The sequence below is a fragment of the Crinia signifera genome, chromosome 1 (assembly GCF_055691185.1).
Source record: "Crinia signifera chromosome 1, ASM5569118v1, whole genome shotgun sequence".
Classification (NCBI taxonomy): Eukaryota; Metazoa; Chordata; class Amphibia; order Anura; family Myobatrachidae; genus Crinia; species Crinia signifera.
The window spans coordinates 401,126,091-401,140,780 of NC_139217.1; the positions used below are offsets into that span (position 1 = coordinate 401,126,091).

Below are 14,690 nucleotides of genomic sequence, written 5' to 3' on the forward strand. Positions count from 1 at the left end.
AGTAATACTTAGTGTTAGTCAGAGGCTGCATGTCACTACTTCTTAGATACCTTTATTTGTAACTATAAAAGGATGCAGAAGCTGGATCAGCTAAATCTAAATTAGTTCTGTTATCATAGGTTATTTAAATATTGGGGGAGGTTATAATGCCCCTGTACGAAGTAAAAGGCTAGGGTCAGTGGGGATACGGTCTCTAGGTCTAAAAGCATTAGGTCGACATGGGGAAGGTCCACAGTAGCATTGCGAGGGGACGCAGTGCTATGTTTAAGTGTCCATGTTGACGGTGTCGAAATTCGGGATGAAAAAAAAACAAAACGTGAAAAACCCAGTGTCAACATTTTGACTGTCGACCATCCCCATGTCGACCTAATGATTGTATCGACCTAATCCATGTTGACCTTCCTGTATGTCGACCAACATGCTGTCTACCCAATGATCCCAACCCGGTCAGTCTCTAGGCTGTCACTCTGGAATTTATAATGGTAACAAAGAGACAGTCAATAGGTCAACCCAAAATGGTTGACATGCAAATAGTCAGCATGGAAAAGATAGGCTGTAGAATAGGTTGAAAAGTGTCGACACAGGTTTCTTTTGGTGTCATTTTGTAGATATCACCATTTCGGAGCCAAATTAGTAAAAATGTGTACCCTTTCGGCCTCGATATCTTTACCACACTTTACTATTCCCAACCGTAGTTCATGTGGATGGTAAATACAGTTGAAAAAAGCCGGTGTGTCGACCAGGTGTGCCTACCATTGTCATGTCTAACTTCTGAGCCTGTCGACATTAAGCATGGTCTACCTTTCGCATGTCGATTATTTGGGGTCAACCTATTGACTTTCTATATTTTTAATGGAGATCTATAAACAAGATACAGGTGCCAGAAAATACATTTATATTTCTGTAAAAAAAGGAAGAAGAAAAGAGAGACTTTGTTGGTGCACTCTATGAATACTTTTACTGAATTCCAATGAAAAATTAGTATTATTAAAAATGTATTTTTAAATTTAAATTTCCCTTTAAAAAATTCCCTTGATTTAGGATATATTTTATATCTATTTTTTTTTTTTTTTTAAACAAGATAAGTCAAGAAGTGAAAAAAGTGTTGAAAAAATTGTGATATAGGGCAGTATTCAATGAGAAAAATTCTCATGGCGAGTTGTGCTATTTTCGCGTTGGAAGGAGCATTTTGCTCTCCAAAAGTGAACCACCCTATTCAATGTGATATTTTCGCCGTCTTTTTAAGTGATTTTCGCCGTGTCTCTCCGTGTAGCAATTCTCCATCTTTTCATGGAGAACTGGAATGTGAACTTTTAAACTAAAAGTTTTTTTTTTTTTTTTTGGTGTCAAAAAAAAAAAAAAAATCAGGATTTTTTTTTCTGTGAAGGGGCATATTTTTTTTTTTTTTACAACGAGCAGCCGGCAGGGGGCCGGAGCACTTGAGCAGCTCATTAGATATTCATATATTCACTGCACCTGATCATTACATATGCAAGATCGGGTGCAGTGAATACTGGGTCCCCCGCTGGCTATAGGGGGGGGGGGGGGGCAGCTTGTGCTGCCTGGGTCCCGGGGAGCCCTCCTCCCCTCCACATATGTTCTGGGGCAGCCAGGGAGACTTTAATCTCCCTGGCTGCCACCGTCCCCCGGCTCCCTGCCAGCTCCCTGCCGCGGACGCTCGTCCGCTGCAGGGGTTAAGACTCGCCGCGAGTGGCGGCGAGTCTTAACCACATTGAATAGTGGGAGCAGGAGTGGTAGCGAGCCCTCCGGAACAGGGCGAGTGCATGGCGAGAGAAAAAAATCTCTCGCCATGCACAGAGAATTTTTCTCATTGAATACTGCCCTAGAAAATACTGCCCTAAGTCTTCACGGTTTAGTCTTGGTGTCTGCTTATTAATTTATAATTGTCTTTTCTAGGCTAATAATCCCTTATATAAATCACTTATACGTTTGTTTTGTCACTGTGTTTGTGTTGTGTCTGTTCTTAATTACTGGCGGCTTGTATTCAGAGACATTCTCTGCATGTAAATCCCAAAAATATGCTGGTAGGTTATTTGGCTCAAAAAAGAGAATATCCAAGAGGGATATCAAGAAGTCTCCCGGGTGGGGCACAGCCTTCTGGTTCAAAATTAATGTCTCAGTTAAAACTGAATTTTAATGTTTAAAAGAAGAGGTCTGTTATTGTTGTTTGACATTTCTTTAAAACACTAAGATCAGTGTGTCACTTGTAATTTATTGGTATCCCGGGGAACCCTAGCAGAGGGTCGCGGGGCCGCCAGTCCGTGCCCCCCCCCCCCCCCTCCCCCGTGTCTGGGTCCTTGTCAGTTATAGGAGTTATAGGAGATTTTACTCTCTTCAATCAGTGTGCCGACAAGCAGATACAGTATACTACTTATTATCGGTAGTGGATTTTGAGCTGGTATTGCAGGCAGCTTCTATTATATACACATAAGGTACACAGCTATTTTTGTGTAATAGAGGAGTATGTTGCTGAAGGAAAAAACAGAACACTGCGCTATGATGAAAAATCGTATGTTTTATTAAATAAAATTGCATATATAGCTCAATTCTCAATAAAGTTGTTTAAATTTTTTTTATTTTAAACTCATTGGTGGTCATGCACAGACCTTTCCACTAGATGTCACCATTAATTAATGCACATCTTTACCATTGAAAATAATAAATGTAATCCAAAATTATAAAATAAATGGAAAAAACAGCAATACACCAAATAATAGAAAATGAATAAATTAATAATACCACCACAAATATAAAACGTAGCAAGGCTCAATTTGAATGATGGAAGATGGAATTATTTCTCAAAGTGTTAGTATTGGTTAAATTCAGTTGGTAGATTAAGATATAAAACTCACTTGGCGGTATTCAATGAGGCTGATTCACCAGGTTTTTATGGCGATTTTGTGCTGTAAGGCGAATTTCTAACTAAAACGGTGAATCACCCTATTCAATGACTAGATGGTAAATACATTTCAAGATTTTTTTCGCCATGATTCACAGAGTAGCAATCGCTATCTTTTTATGGTGAAGTGGAATGTGAACTTTTAAAATAAAGGGCGGTATTCAATGAGCCTGATTCACCATGTTTTTATGGCGAATTTGTGCTGTTTGGCGAATTTTTGACAAAAACGGTGAATCACCCTATTCAATGAGCAGATGACGAATACATTTCAAGGTTTTTTTCGCCATGATTCACCGAGTAGCAATCGCTATCTTTTTATGGTGAAGTGGAATGTGAACTTTTAAAATAAAGTGTTTTGTTTTTTACATTTGGTGTAAAAAAAAAAAAAAAATCAGGAATTTTATTCTAAGGAGGGGCATGCTATTTTTATTCATGTGCTGTAAGCACATGAATATATATTTAATTTAAAAAAAAATAGTTTTTTTTTTACACAGCAGCCAGCAGGGGGCGCCGGAGCCGAGCCGCTCATTAGATATTCATATATTCACTGCACCCGATCGTTATCGGGTGTAGTGAATATACCCGTCCCCTGCTGGCACCCCCGGGGGGGCAGCCTGTGCTGCCTGGCACCCGGGGAGCCCACCTCCCCCCCACATACGCTCTGGGGCAGGCAGAGAGACTTCCATCTCCCTGCCTGCCACCGTCCTAAGGCTCCCTGCGGCATCGCCGCAGAAGCACAAATTCGCCGGTCAGGGGCAGTGAGCCCCTGACTCGTTGAATACCGGAGCCGTCGAGGCTCCGGAACGTGGCGGGCAGTGGCGAATGTGCAGCGAGTCCTAAACAGGATTCGCTGCACGTCGCTGGTATTCACATTGAATACCGCCCAATGTGTTTTGATTTTTACAATTGGTGTCAAAAAATCGGGAATTTTATTCTGAGGAGGGGCATGCTATTTTTATTCATGTGCTGATATTCATATATTCACTTCACCCGATCATTACATATTCATGATCGGGTGTAGTGAATATACGCGGTCCCCTGCTGGCACCCCCGGGGGGCAGCCTGTGCTGCCTGGCACCCGGGGAGCCCACCTTCCCCCCACAAGCGTTATGGGGCAGGCAGGGAGACTTCCATCTCCCTGCCTGCCACTGTCCTCAGGCTCCCTGCGGCGTTCGCCGCAGGAGCTCAAATTCGCCGGTCAGGGGCAGCGAGCCCCTGACTCGTTGAATACCGGAGCCGGCGAGGCTCCGGAACGCGGCGACCACATCGCCAAAATCCACATTGAATACCGCCCACTGTCTGAGCTCTTTTAGTTAATGTTCCAGATTAGTATTTGCAAAGCAGAAAAGTAGTCCTGTTAGTATTTTAAGCAACAGTGCACTGCACAATAAAGCAGGAACAAGTTTAAGCGAAGGGGTTGTGTGATATATTTACCACATGAATTGTCCTTCTATGTATACACAGATGATAGATCGACAGGTGGCCACCTGATTGGTTATGAAGGATTATCGGTCCCCGGCTTGATTCAAATTCCAGCCATATCAAGGTCCGCAATCCAGGAAGTCCTTATTGTCCAAAAGAATGCTGGTACCAGAAGTATAGAACGATATCGAACGCGTTTATTCGCTTCTAAGACACTCGGCGGCTTCCTCAGATACTCTCTGAGGAAGCCGCCGAGTGTCTTAGAGGCGGAGAAATCCAATTTTTTTTATAATTATGGATTACATTTATTATTTTCAATGGTAATGATGTGCATTGATTAATGGTATATGGTGACATCTAGTGGAAAGGTCTGTGCATGACCACCAATGAGTTTAAAAAAAAAAAAAAAATTTTTTTAACCAATTTTATTGAGAATTGAGCTATATATGCAATTTTATTTAATAAAATATACAATTTTTCATCATAGCGCAGTGTTCTGTTTTTCCTTCGGTTTTCATCTCATTTGTGGCTAAGTGTCCACATTTTTTCACTGCTGCTTTGATTGAAATCAACCAACTCTAGACCCCAGGAGGCCCCTCAAGCGCACCACCACCTGTTTTCCTTTCTTCATTTTCAGAGTATGTTGCTGACTTTGCAGTGACACGCTATTCTGAGTGCTGCCATGATGTTAGTATATTTTTTTTATAATTATTAGTAGGTCAGAACTAGTGCTATGCTATGATATGATATGATATGATATATGCCGTTTTTTTACACTGAGGTAATTTTTACCACATGTAACATCAGTTCTCTTTTATTTATGATTTTAATTAGGTGACCATATAGTTATAATGCACTTTATTGTCAGTGCAATTAGTGATTCAATACTGTGCAGTATATTGCACACCTTTACAATATAGATGCCATTTATTTCCTTTACGGCTAGATGCTGTTGGGCATTACTATAGTGGCCTACATGTAATTTTAGCAGTCTCTATACCAGTGGTAGCCAATCCTAGCCCTCGAGAGCTACCAACAGTTCACATTTTCCAGACAACCTAGCTGCTGCACAGCTGCACTCATTAATCACTGACACATTTTAAAAGATGCACAGATGGAGCTAATTAGCTCACTTGTGATTCTGTGAGGAGACCTGCAAAACATGCACTGTTGGTAGCTCTCGAGGACTAGGGTTGGCTACCCCAGCTCTATACCATCTACGTGTTGCCTATGATAAGCAATCCCAGTTGCTATTATCTGGACCACTTATTTCTTAAACTATCTGCTCACGCTGCTGTTATTACCGTCTCCCCTCTACCGCTGTTTACAGTGTGTCAATCATGCTCTAAGGTTATCTTTTACCACATATGTAGCCTGTTCTTTGTGATCTTAATATGATTGGGTGAGCATATACTGTAGTTATGATACACTTTTTTGTCAGTGCAATCAATGATTGGATACGGTGTTATACATTGCACATTTCTCTGATATGGATACCGTTTATTCTATGTGCGGTTCTGTGCTGTTAATCACTTCTATATTGTCATCTCTGTAATTATAGCTGTCTATATCATCCTCCTATTGCCTAATATTTATATTTCTGTGTAGGGTAAATACTGGATGCTTTTGCCTGTAGCCCACAGATATTAGACCGTTTTATTTTTACTCTACAATTTAGATTTCAGTTTGCATGTGCCCCACCAAATCTAAATCTTTTTGTCCCATCTGCAGTGCAACATGGTATTGCCCAAATGCAGTTAAGTTTTTTTTTTAATTTTGCTTTGCTTCTAAATGTCCAAAGATCAGGCTGCCATCCTCACACAGGGGGTTATTTTGGTTCACTCTCTGACAAGTTCCTTCTTAGATGGACAAAACCATGTGCACTGCAGGGGGGCAGATGTAACTTGTGCAGAGAGAATTAGATTTGAGTGGGGTTTTACTTCAAAGTGAGATCTATATTGCAGTGTAAAAATAAAGCAGTCAGTATTTTCCCTGCACAGAAACAAAATAACTCACCCAAATCGAATTCTCTCTGCACATTTTACATCTGCCCCCATGCAGTGCACATGGTTTTGTCCATCTAAGAAGGATTTTGTCAGAAAGAGTGAACCAAAACAACCCCCAAAAGGCAGGAAAGTAAAGCACATGAGGAAAGAGGAAACTATTCTTTATTAGATCTGCATTTTGCATCTAGTGTAAGTAATGTGCAGTCATGCCTGCACAAAGTGTTGTAGCACAAATCCTGAGCTTTATAAAATGTGCAAAGAGGTTAACCAAAATGAACAAGCATTCTGTGGAAACATTTCTTATTTCCAGCCTCTTGTTTGGCAATTAGAAAAAGGTAATACGTTTCGGTGCCAAAAAGGTACTTATTTTTTTTTTTTTTTTACAGATACCAACCCACGTGAATTCCATTTTTCTCACCATTGCAAACAATTGTTTTAGTCAGCATGAGACTTTACATAGACTTATTTGTAAAGAGAGAACATGTACAAACATTTCCTGCCCTAAGTAACTCTAAACGCTGTGAAACATTTTAGAGGGTTTTAACATGACAAATGTAGCTCAATTCATGTAATCAGGATTCCCGAAAACTATATTGTTTTATCTGGCCACATGTAATACATCTCTGTAGCCTGACTCATTTAGGCCTAGTTGGCATATTAGGCATTGGGCAAATTATATAGAAGTAATATTTGGATGCATAAGCCCAATTGAGGCCTAAGCGGGCAATTGAAATAATGCAATAAAGAGTTACATTTTGGAGTGCCCTTTTGCACATATCGCCAGCAGCTTGGTTTGAAATATACCGTATATACTCAAGTATAAGTCGACCCGAATATAAGCCGAGGCACCTAATTTTACAACAAAAAACTGGGAAAACTCATTGACTCAAGCGGGACCCTCACTCGGGTATAAGCCGAGGGGGGCTTTTTCAGCATAAAAAATGTTCTGAAAAAGTAGGCTTATACTCGAGTATATATGGTAACTCTCTTTGAACAGGTCACATCGGCCGCACCTGCACTGCACATGGTTTTGTCCATTAAAGAAGGAGTTTACTTTTGCAAACCAACCTGAATCACCCCCTGAATCTCTATGCAATGACATAGATTTATTATAGTACCAAAATTTACTTTACGCTTACGTTTTTTTTTTTACAAACAAGGGGCACAGCTACGTGAGCAGCCAATGCCCCAACATACATAAACTTGTTTCTCGGATGGTGGGAGAGTGGAACTTAGGATATACCAACCAAAAAACATCATGGTGGTGGTAAAATCATTGATTATACTATTGATATGGGAGGGTGGAGAGGACAAGTTACTTTCCCTCATTGAAACCCTCAATAACATCACACTAACCCACAACAACAGCTCAGACGTAGTTCCATTCTTAGACCTTAAAATTAACAGGCCATGATGATGGTACAAACTGAAGTATACCGCAATTAGACCTCTACCAACCACGATTCAGTGCGCTGATAACAAACCCATTTCTTTCTCTACCAACAGCCTCTTACATCAAATGAGTGCTCACTTGGTTTCTACTATGGAGAATTCTTATGCCTAAGACCGAACTCCTCCAATAATACAACCTACGTGTAACAAAGGGCATTATTCTAGTTCACTCTTCAAAAATCCACTAAGAACAAAAAATAAAAAAATAAAGAGACAGGTACATATCCATGTGGTACATGTAAGGCCTGTCAATATATACGGCCAACAAAAAAGAGGTCCAGAACAAATATGGCCAGATGCACAGGATAAGAGTGTTCATAAAACTGCAATGCAGTTGGGGTTGTCTATTGTCATATGTAGCTGCAACCTCACATATGTAGGCATGGCATCATGAGCCTTCAAACACTGCATTCTAGAGCATATTGGCACCATCAGAAATGTGATTACAGAGCTGATGAAATTCAAGAAACTAACTTATGTAGCAAGACATTCCACCACATATCACAATAATAAATATTAGACTGCATGGTTCTTTGGACTTGAAAGTCAGCTTGAGGATTCGAGGTGGGGACCTCACAAGAGAACTAAACTCAAGTAAGGGAGTGAGTGTTCCTTCAGTCTTGGGACACTCACATTACATGGTCTCAATGAGTACATAAAATAAAGTGCTTTCATTTAATCCAGGGCTTGACAAATTTTTTTAAAATCTATGAGCCAGGATGAAAATGTAGGAGCCAGAAAAAAAAATAGTGACAGTGTGCGCCAAAAAGTAACACAATTATGCCTATTGCACATGTCACATACCCATTACACAATGCCCAAAACGCCACACACTGAAAAACCTTTTGCATACTATACCACACACAATAATGCCCATTACATATACCCCACACACCGTAATGCCCATTACACGGTAAACCAAACATCGTAATGCCCATTACATATATTACCACACGCCATAATGCCCATGGCATATTATGCCACAGTGCTGCTTACCTACATGCTCATTGCTATGGGTTTGTGGCTTGATGCCAGGCAGGGGCAGACTGAGAAAAAAAACCCTCTGTTCTCTGGTGCCACTGGAGCCTCTGCATAAGCAGCGGGTCCCCGTGGTGGGTTGTAATATTGAATGCAACAGCCAGCTGGCAGCAGCGTCTCTGTAAGCAGCGGGTCCCCATGGCTTGCTATCCTATCAGCACTCACAGCAGCCTTGGGTGCCCGTTTCAGACACGTAAAAATATGGCGCCACAGTGGGTTAATGGTCAATATAACAGCCAGCACGGCGGCAGCCCGGCAGAGCAGTGCAGAACTCTCCTGGCTGCCGCCGTATCAGAGCAGGTCAGCAGCCCTCCTATTTCAAAGCTCAAGTACGGCTCCCGATTAGCTCGTGTAATAGGCGCGCTGCTGACCTGCACCAACAGCTGGGAGAGTTCTGCACCGCTCTGCTGGGCTGCCGCCGTGCAGGCTGTTATATTGAACATTAACCCACTGTGGCGCCATCTTTTTACATGTCTGAAATGAGCACCCAAGGCTGCTGTGAGTGCTGATAGGATAGCAAGCCACGGGGACCCGCTGCTTACAGAGACGCTGCTGCCAGCTCCCTGCCTCTCCCTGTCCATCTCCCGGCAGCCGGGACCCGTCCGGGAACCACTCTGCCCGGGGGTTCTGCTTCCTGGCAAATCTGGTCGCCAGGAAGCAGAATCTGGTCGCCATGGCGACCTGGCCCCCGGGTTTTGTCGAGCCCTGATTTATTCACACCCATTATCCTTCCTGCAGTATCCTTCCCTGTAATGCCCGGTACACACCAGTACGATGGTGCTCGTAAGCGGGTCGTCACAGGAACGTACGACCCGCTCACGAGCTGACAGCACCGCCGACGCCGCAAAAATGCGGCTGATGTGATCGCGATCCGATCAAAACCCCCACCCACTGCAATGGTCGGTTCTGAGATCCTACCTGCAGCAGGTAGGATCTCAGAAAAGACCGACCGATCCGCGGGGCCACGCATCGGATCAGGATTGCATCAAAAGGACACTGAAATGGCCCAAAACATGGCCAATTTACATACAATCGGTCGAGATTGTATCTAAATTGACTCGCTTTGGGCCAGATCGTCCTGATGTGTACCCCACATAAGTCTTCTTAGAATCACAGAGCAATTTTTCCCTGTACAAACTTGCTTATTACCGGCCATGCATACGTAACAAAACTCCTGGCACCTTGATTCACACTCTCCTTCACCCCCCTACACATTGATTCAACACATGCACGCCTTTACATCACCAGGGTTACACACACCTTACCTTGTACCAACATTATGATAGCACTTACAATTAGCATTACTGTTCCTTTATATGTTTCCCCCTCTGAGGGATCATCTACCAGTGCCTATCACACAGGGATATCAAACCCTTCTTCCCCATGTGACGAATTACTATGGTTTCCATCAGTAGCATGCACCAAGTATTGGGTCACCGTTACGTGACATCATAACCAGGGACAGACGTCAATGTCAGCCCTCTGCAATGCTGTCTCATTAGTACTCCAACAGAGAGCATTTCTTGCTTGCTCAATTTTCCTCTTACTACGTCCCAGCCATAAACAGCTGCATCTAAGTGCTCCGCATCTACCACCATCAGCCACGTCCCTGACCGTTTTACTCATCACTTTGCTATTTACAGCTTTACTTTTAACATATAACTATCTCAGCACCCTAAACTAAACCCTGTTTTCTGCCAGGCTTAGCCTCAACCACACAATACTGCCCAATTATCAGGCAACATATATACCCGTTAATATTACAACATTAGTGTATGCATAGCCACGGCTGCGGCTAACACAAAACCATGTGTCCTTGCCCGACCACTATTAGCCAATCTGCAATAAGCACACCATGGCCAGAAAGCCTTATTGTTATATTGAATACTCAACCTGCATCGTGCTGTTCAACCACCACAGCTCGCATGCTCCCGTGGTACACCCCCATAATCTGGGAAAGAATTTTGTTTTAATAATGGCCTTCTCATGGTATTTCATGCCCTACCATCCACTACAGCATTGTGGGAGAATAAAATAGTGTGCCGAGCGCAGCAAGGCACTGTGCCCGAAGCATGGAGAGTAGAGCGAGCCATGTGAGGGGACACATTGACACAGCATGGATCGCCAATCTGAGAAGTTGCAGCTGACTGCACTGCAAGTAGACAGATGCCACCAGACAAAAAGAGAAAACAAGCAAATATTCAAATTAATTGAGATCTGATCACTAACATCAAATCCATTTGCAATTCCTGGAACATCAAACAGACTGCCCAATTAGCAGGACTGTCCTACTGTAAATCGGGACAGTTATTATTATTATAATTTTATTTATAAAGGCGCCACAAGTGTTTCGCAGCGCCGTACAAAGGAACAGTACAGGGAGACAAAAGAGTATTACATTGAATAAATAACAAAAATAGAGTACAAATAAAGAGCGCCACAGTTCAATACACATTACAGCTTAAATATAAGTAGTGAGGACTCAATCAACATACAACTAGAGGCTTGAGGCCAATGATGGAGATGAGTATGCAGACGAAGATGGTCACTGAGTGTTTAAGTATAAGAGAGCTGTGAGTGAAATGTGAAGAGAAGAGGGCTTTAACAACAGGAGGGAAGAGGGCCCTGCTCGGTAGAGCTTACAATCTAGTATGAAGAGGAGACAGACAGATTACAAGAGGTGCAAGCAAGTGGGTGGTGGCTAGATAGCAGGATGTAAACAGGCAAGGGGTCGGAGAACCGGCTAGTTTATGCAGTGGAAGGGTACGCTTTGATGAATAGGTGAGTTTTCAGTGCCTTTTTAAAGCTTTGCAAGGTCGGGGAGAGTCTAATGGAGCGAGGGAGTGCGTTCCACTGAAGGGGTGCAGCACGGGCAAAGTCCTGTACTCTAGCATGGGAAGCAGTGATCAGGGTGGAGAAGAGACGACCATAGAGGGCGGGAGGGTGTATGAATGGAGATGAGGTTACAGATATATGGAGCAATGGAATTAGAGATGGTCCTGTATGTGAGTGTGAGGTGTTTGAAGAGGATTCTGTAGGGGAATGGGAGTCAGTGCAGATTTTGTTGAAGGGGAGCGGCAGAATTAGAGCGGCTGGAAAGGAAGATAAGCCTGGCTGCGGAGTTGAGGACAGATTGGAGAGGAGCCAGTTGGGATCGAGCGAGGCCAGTGAGGAGAGCATTACAGTAGTCAAGCCGTGAGATGACCAGTGAGTGCATGAGTTGGAAGTTATGCTGTATGTCACAACTATCTCATTTCATTCCAAGCCTTTGGGTATTTATACTCTTCACATGTAAGTAAATCAGGACAGATGCATTCAGTGGCATTTCATAAAGTGGTGATTTGGACATTAGTAAACACAGTGCATGAAAAACTGCTTAAAAAAAAACAAAACAAAAAAAAACGGATGGGTCTTACAAACCGCCACTTCTTAAATGTACCCCTTTTGTCTCTGGTCTGCTTTTCACAGCAGCCGTTAGTATGGCTGAGCAGCCTGTTATAGCATATATCTGACTTTTCTACTAATGTGTTACCTCTGCTAGGTTTTGCTCAGGTCGTGATAATCATTGGGACTTTAATCACAGCGATAAAGTTTGACTGACATCTAGTGGTGCTGGTTTATACAGCATTGCCTGCTGTATACAGATCATTAGAAAACACAACAAACAAAATAACAGGCGCTGGTGATAATCTAGTGATGTATGAGACTGGTTGCAGTGTCCCGCAGCCGGGGACACAGTTGAGGGAATCGGAGATCACTGACCCCCCTCAAAAATGTAAAAAACGTGGGTCAGTTAGTCCACACTCCCAATGTCACTGTAGCCGGCCGTGGCTATGGTGCAGCAGGTCCCGATCAAAGAAGTAAGAAAGTTGGGAGGTATGAGAGTCGGACCCATTTAGCCATTCCCTGCGTAGATCTGTGCATCAGCAAAGTTCTGATCATAATTACTATTTTACAATAGGTTTCTGGTCTTACTTGAAATGTCTGATCCTTTCAACCTTCTTTAAAATGATGGTATAGAAATGACTAAATAGTTGCAAGCTTTTATCAATCAAGTGCTGATTTAGTTCATAAAAAACATATAGATGTAGCCAGGCAAGATTAACAATGGCAGCTCCAGGCCTCCACATAAAAATAGGAGTATCCTCATGACAGCATTATGATCACTAGCTGGCCACGTGGTTGGCCGTAAACCATAAGTATTAAAACGTCATTTCTATTTTTTTTTTTTTTAAATGATGCATTTTTTTGTACTATATATTTAGGGAGACGCTTATAGTGTGCGGTTCTACATTCTGCATTGCTCCTCCTCTTTCATAATATATAACTTCCAACTGCCCCCATTTTTGCAGGAAAGTCCAGGTTTTTTTTGGGGGGGGGGGACTGTCGCACGTCCTACCCAGGGCTGGCAGTGTCCCGCGGTGGTGGGCAGTTAGGAGTCCCCCCCCCCCCCCCCCCGTCAGCTGCTATGCACATGCAGTTAACTCACCTTAATAGTAATACCAATAGTTTATTAAGGGAATGTTTAGCTGGTACACTATTCATTGTTTGCTACATGAAGGTCCATAATATGTACATTAATGATATGATGTAAGGGCTAACCCCCACCCCAGCACTTGTCCGAGGACTGGCAAATAATCCCTGGCTGTGAGACTCCTCAAACATTTGGCTTCCTTGCTGTTACAAACACTTATTGACACTGAATGCGAGTTTGCAGCCGGTTACAGCAATAATAGTAACACTGGATATATATATTACCTGACACTGACGACGCAGGACGATACATGGGTGAGCCAAAACATTTTCTGTAAAGAGGCTACAAAAAAAAAAAATACTATATTTAAAACAACAGAAATGACAAAGGGCAAACATTACAAGGGGCCAGATGCACCAAGCTTCAAAAAGTGAGAGTGATACCAGCCAATCAGCTCCTAACTGCCACATTACAGGCACATTACAGGATGGATTTGAAAAATGACAGCTATGAGCTGATTGACTGGTTGCTTATCACTCTCCACTTTTTTTGGAGCTTAGTGCATCTGGATCAAGGACACTAAGAACGTCTATAATACAAATAAGTACAAAATAAAGACATTCCATACCAAGTGCTGCATATTATATACATTTTCACCAGACCAATCTATACTTTCCTCTTTTAAAATAATGTTCCCATTATCTTCATGGATAGATTCAAATGTACTAATTAATCGCTTTAGAGATTTGGGAAGCAGTGATTTTTCACAATATTGAGAATATTGAGCCACGTTAATATATCCGCCCACCTACACTATCCCCTGTGTGATTCGTCACACCTAAGAAATAAGCCATACATGTTTATCACACCATTCATTGGGAATTAAGATGGCTTTACAAGGTAAGAAGAACCTACTGTATATATGAGGAGGAATTCATGCAATTAACTAATTAACTCCAATCTGTACCCTGTGTATTGTAAAAAATAATAATGTACCGCCTACTATAAAATAAGTTATGATATGATCAGGTTTTTCAGTTGGTTGTAATTATATAGAAGACACTCACTACTGCAATGATAGTGATGTTAGAAAGTCACTAAGATTTTTTAATGCAAATGGCAGTAAACGTGCCCATACATGGAGCTTTTGGGGCTTACGATGCGCGCTCCCACACACATCACATCGTAAAGCCCTAAATGTATGTGCTGCAGGTAGATCGCATTGTATTCAAAATGCATGCTGCTTTAGCGCATCAGAACTAGATACAATGCAATCTAGATCAAAACGCACGGTATCTATTGCACCATGTATGAGCGGCATTACTTGAGATTGCTAAAGTGAGGACATTTGTATACCATCTATGCACCAGCACAGGTA

The 14,690-nt window shown here is 42.3% G+C and overlaps 1 protein-coding gene across 1 annotated transcript in view; it reads right to left on the minus strand.

Moving 5' to 3' along the window:
* SLC25A46 (solute carrier family 25 member 46) overlaps positions 1-14,690 on the minus strand; it is a 34,751-nt gene that overhangs the window by 14,998 nt on the left and 5,063 nt on the right. The window contains exon 3 of the mRNA XM_083151680.1: positions 13,597-13,654. Coding sequence (XP_083007806.1) covers positions 13,597-13,654 — 58 coding nt within the window. The remainder of the gene's footprint in view (positions 1-13,596; positions 13,655-14,690) is intronic.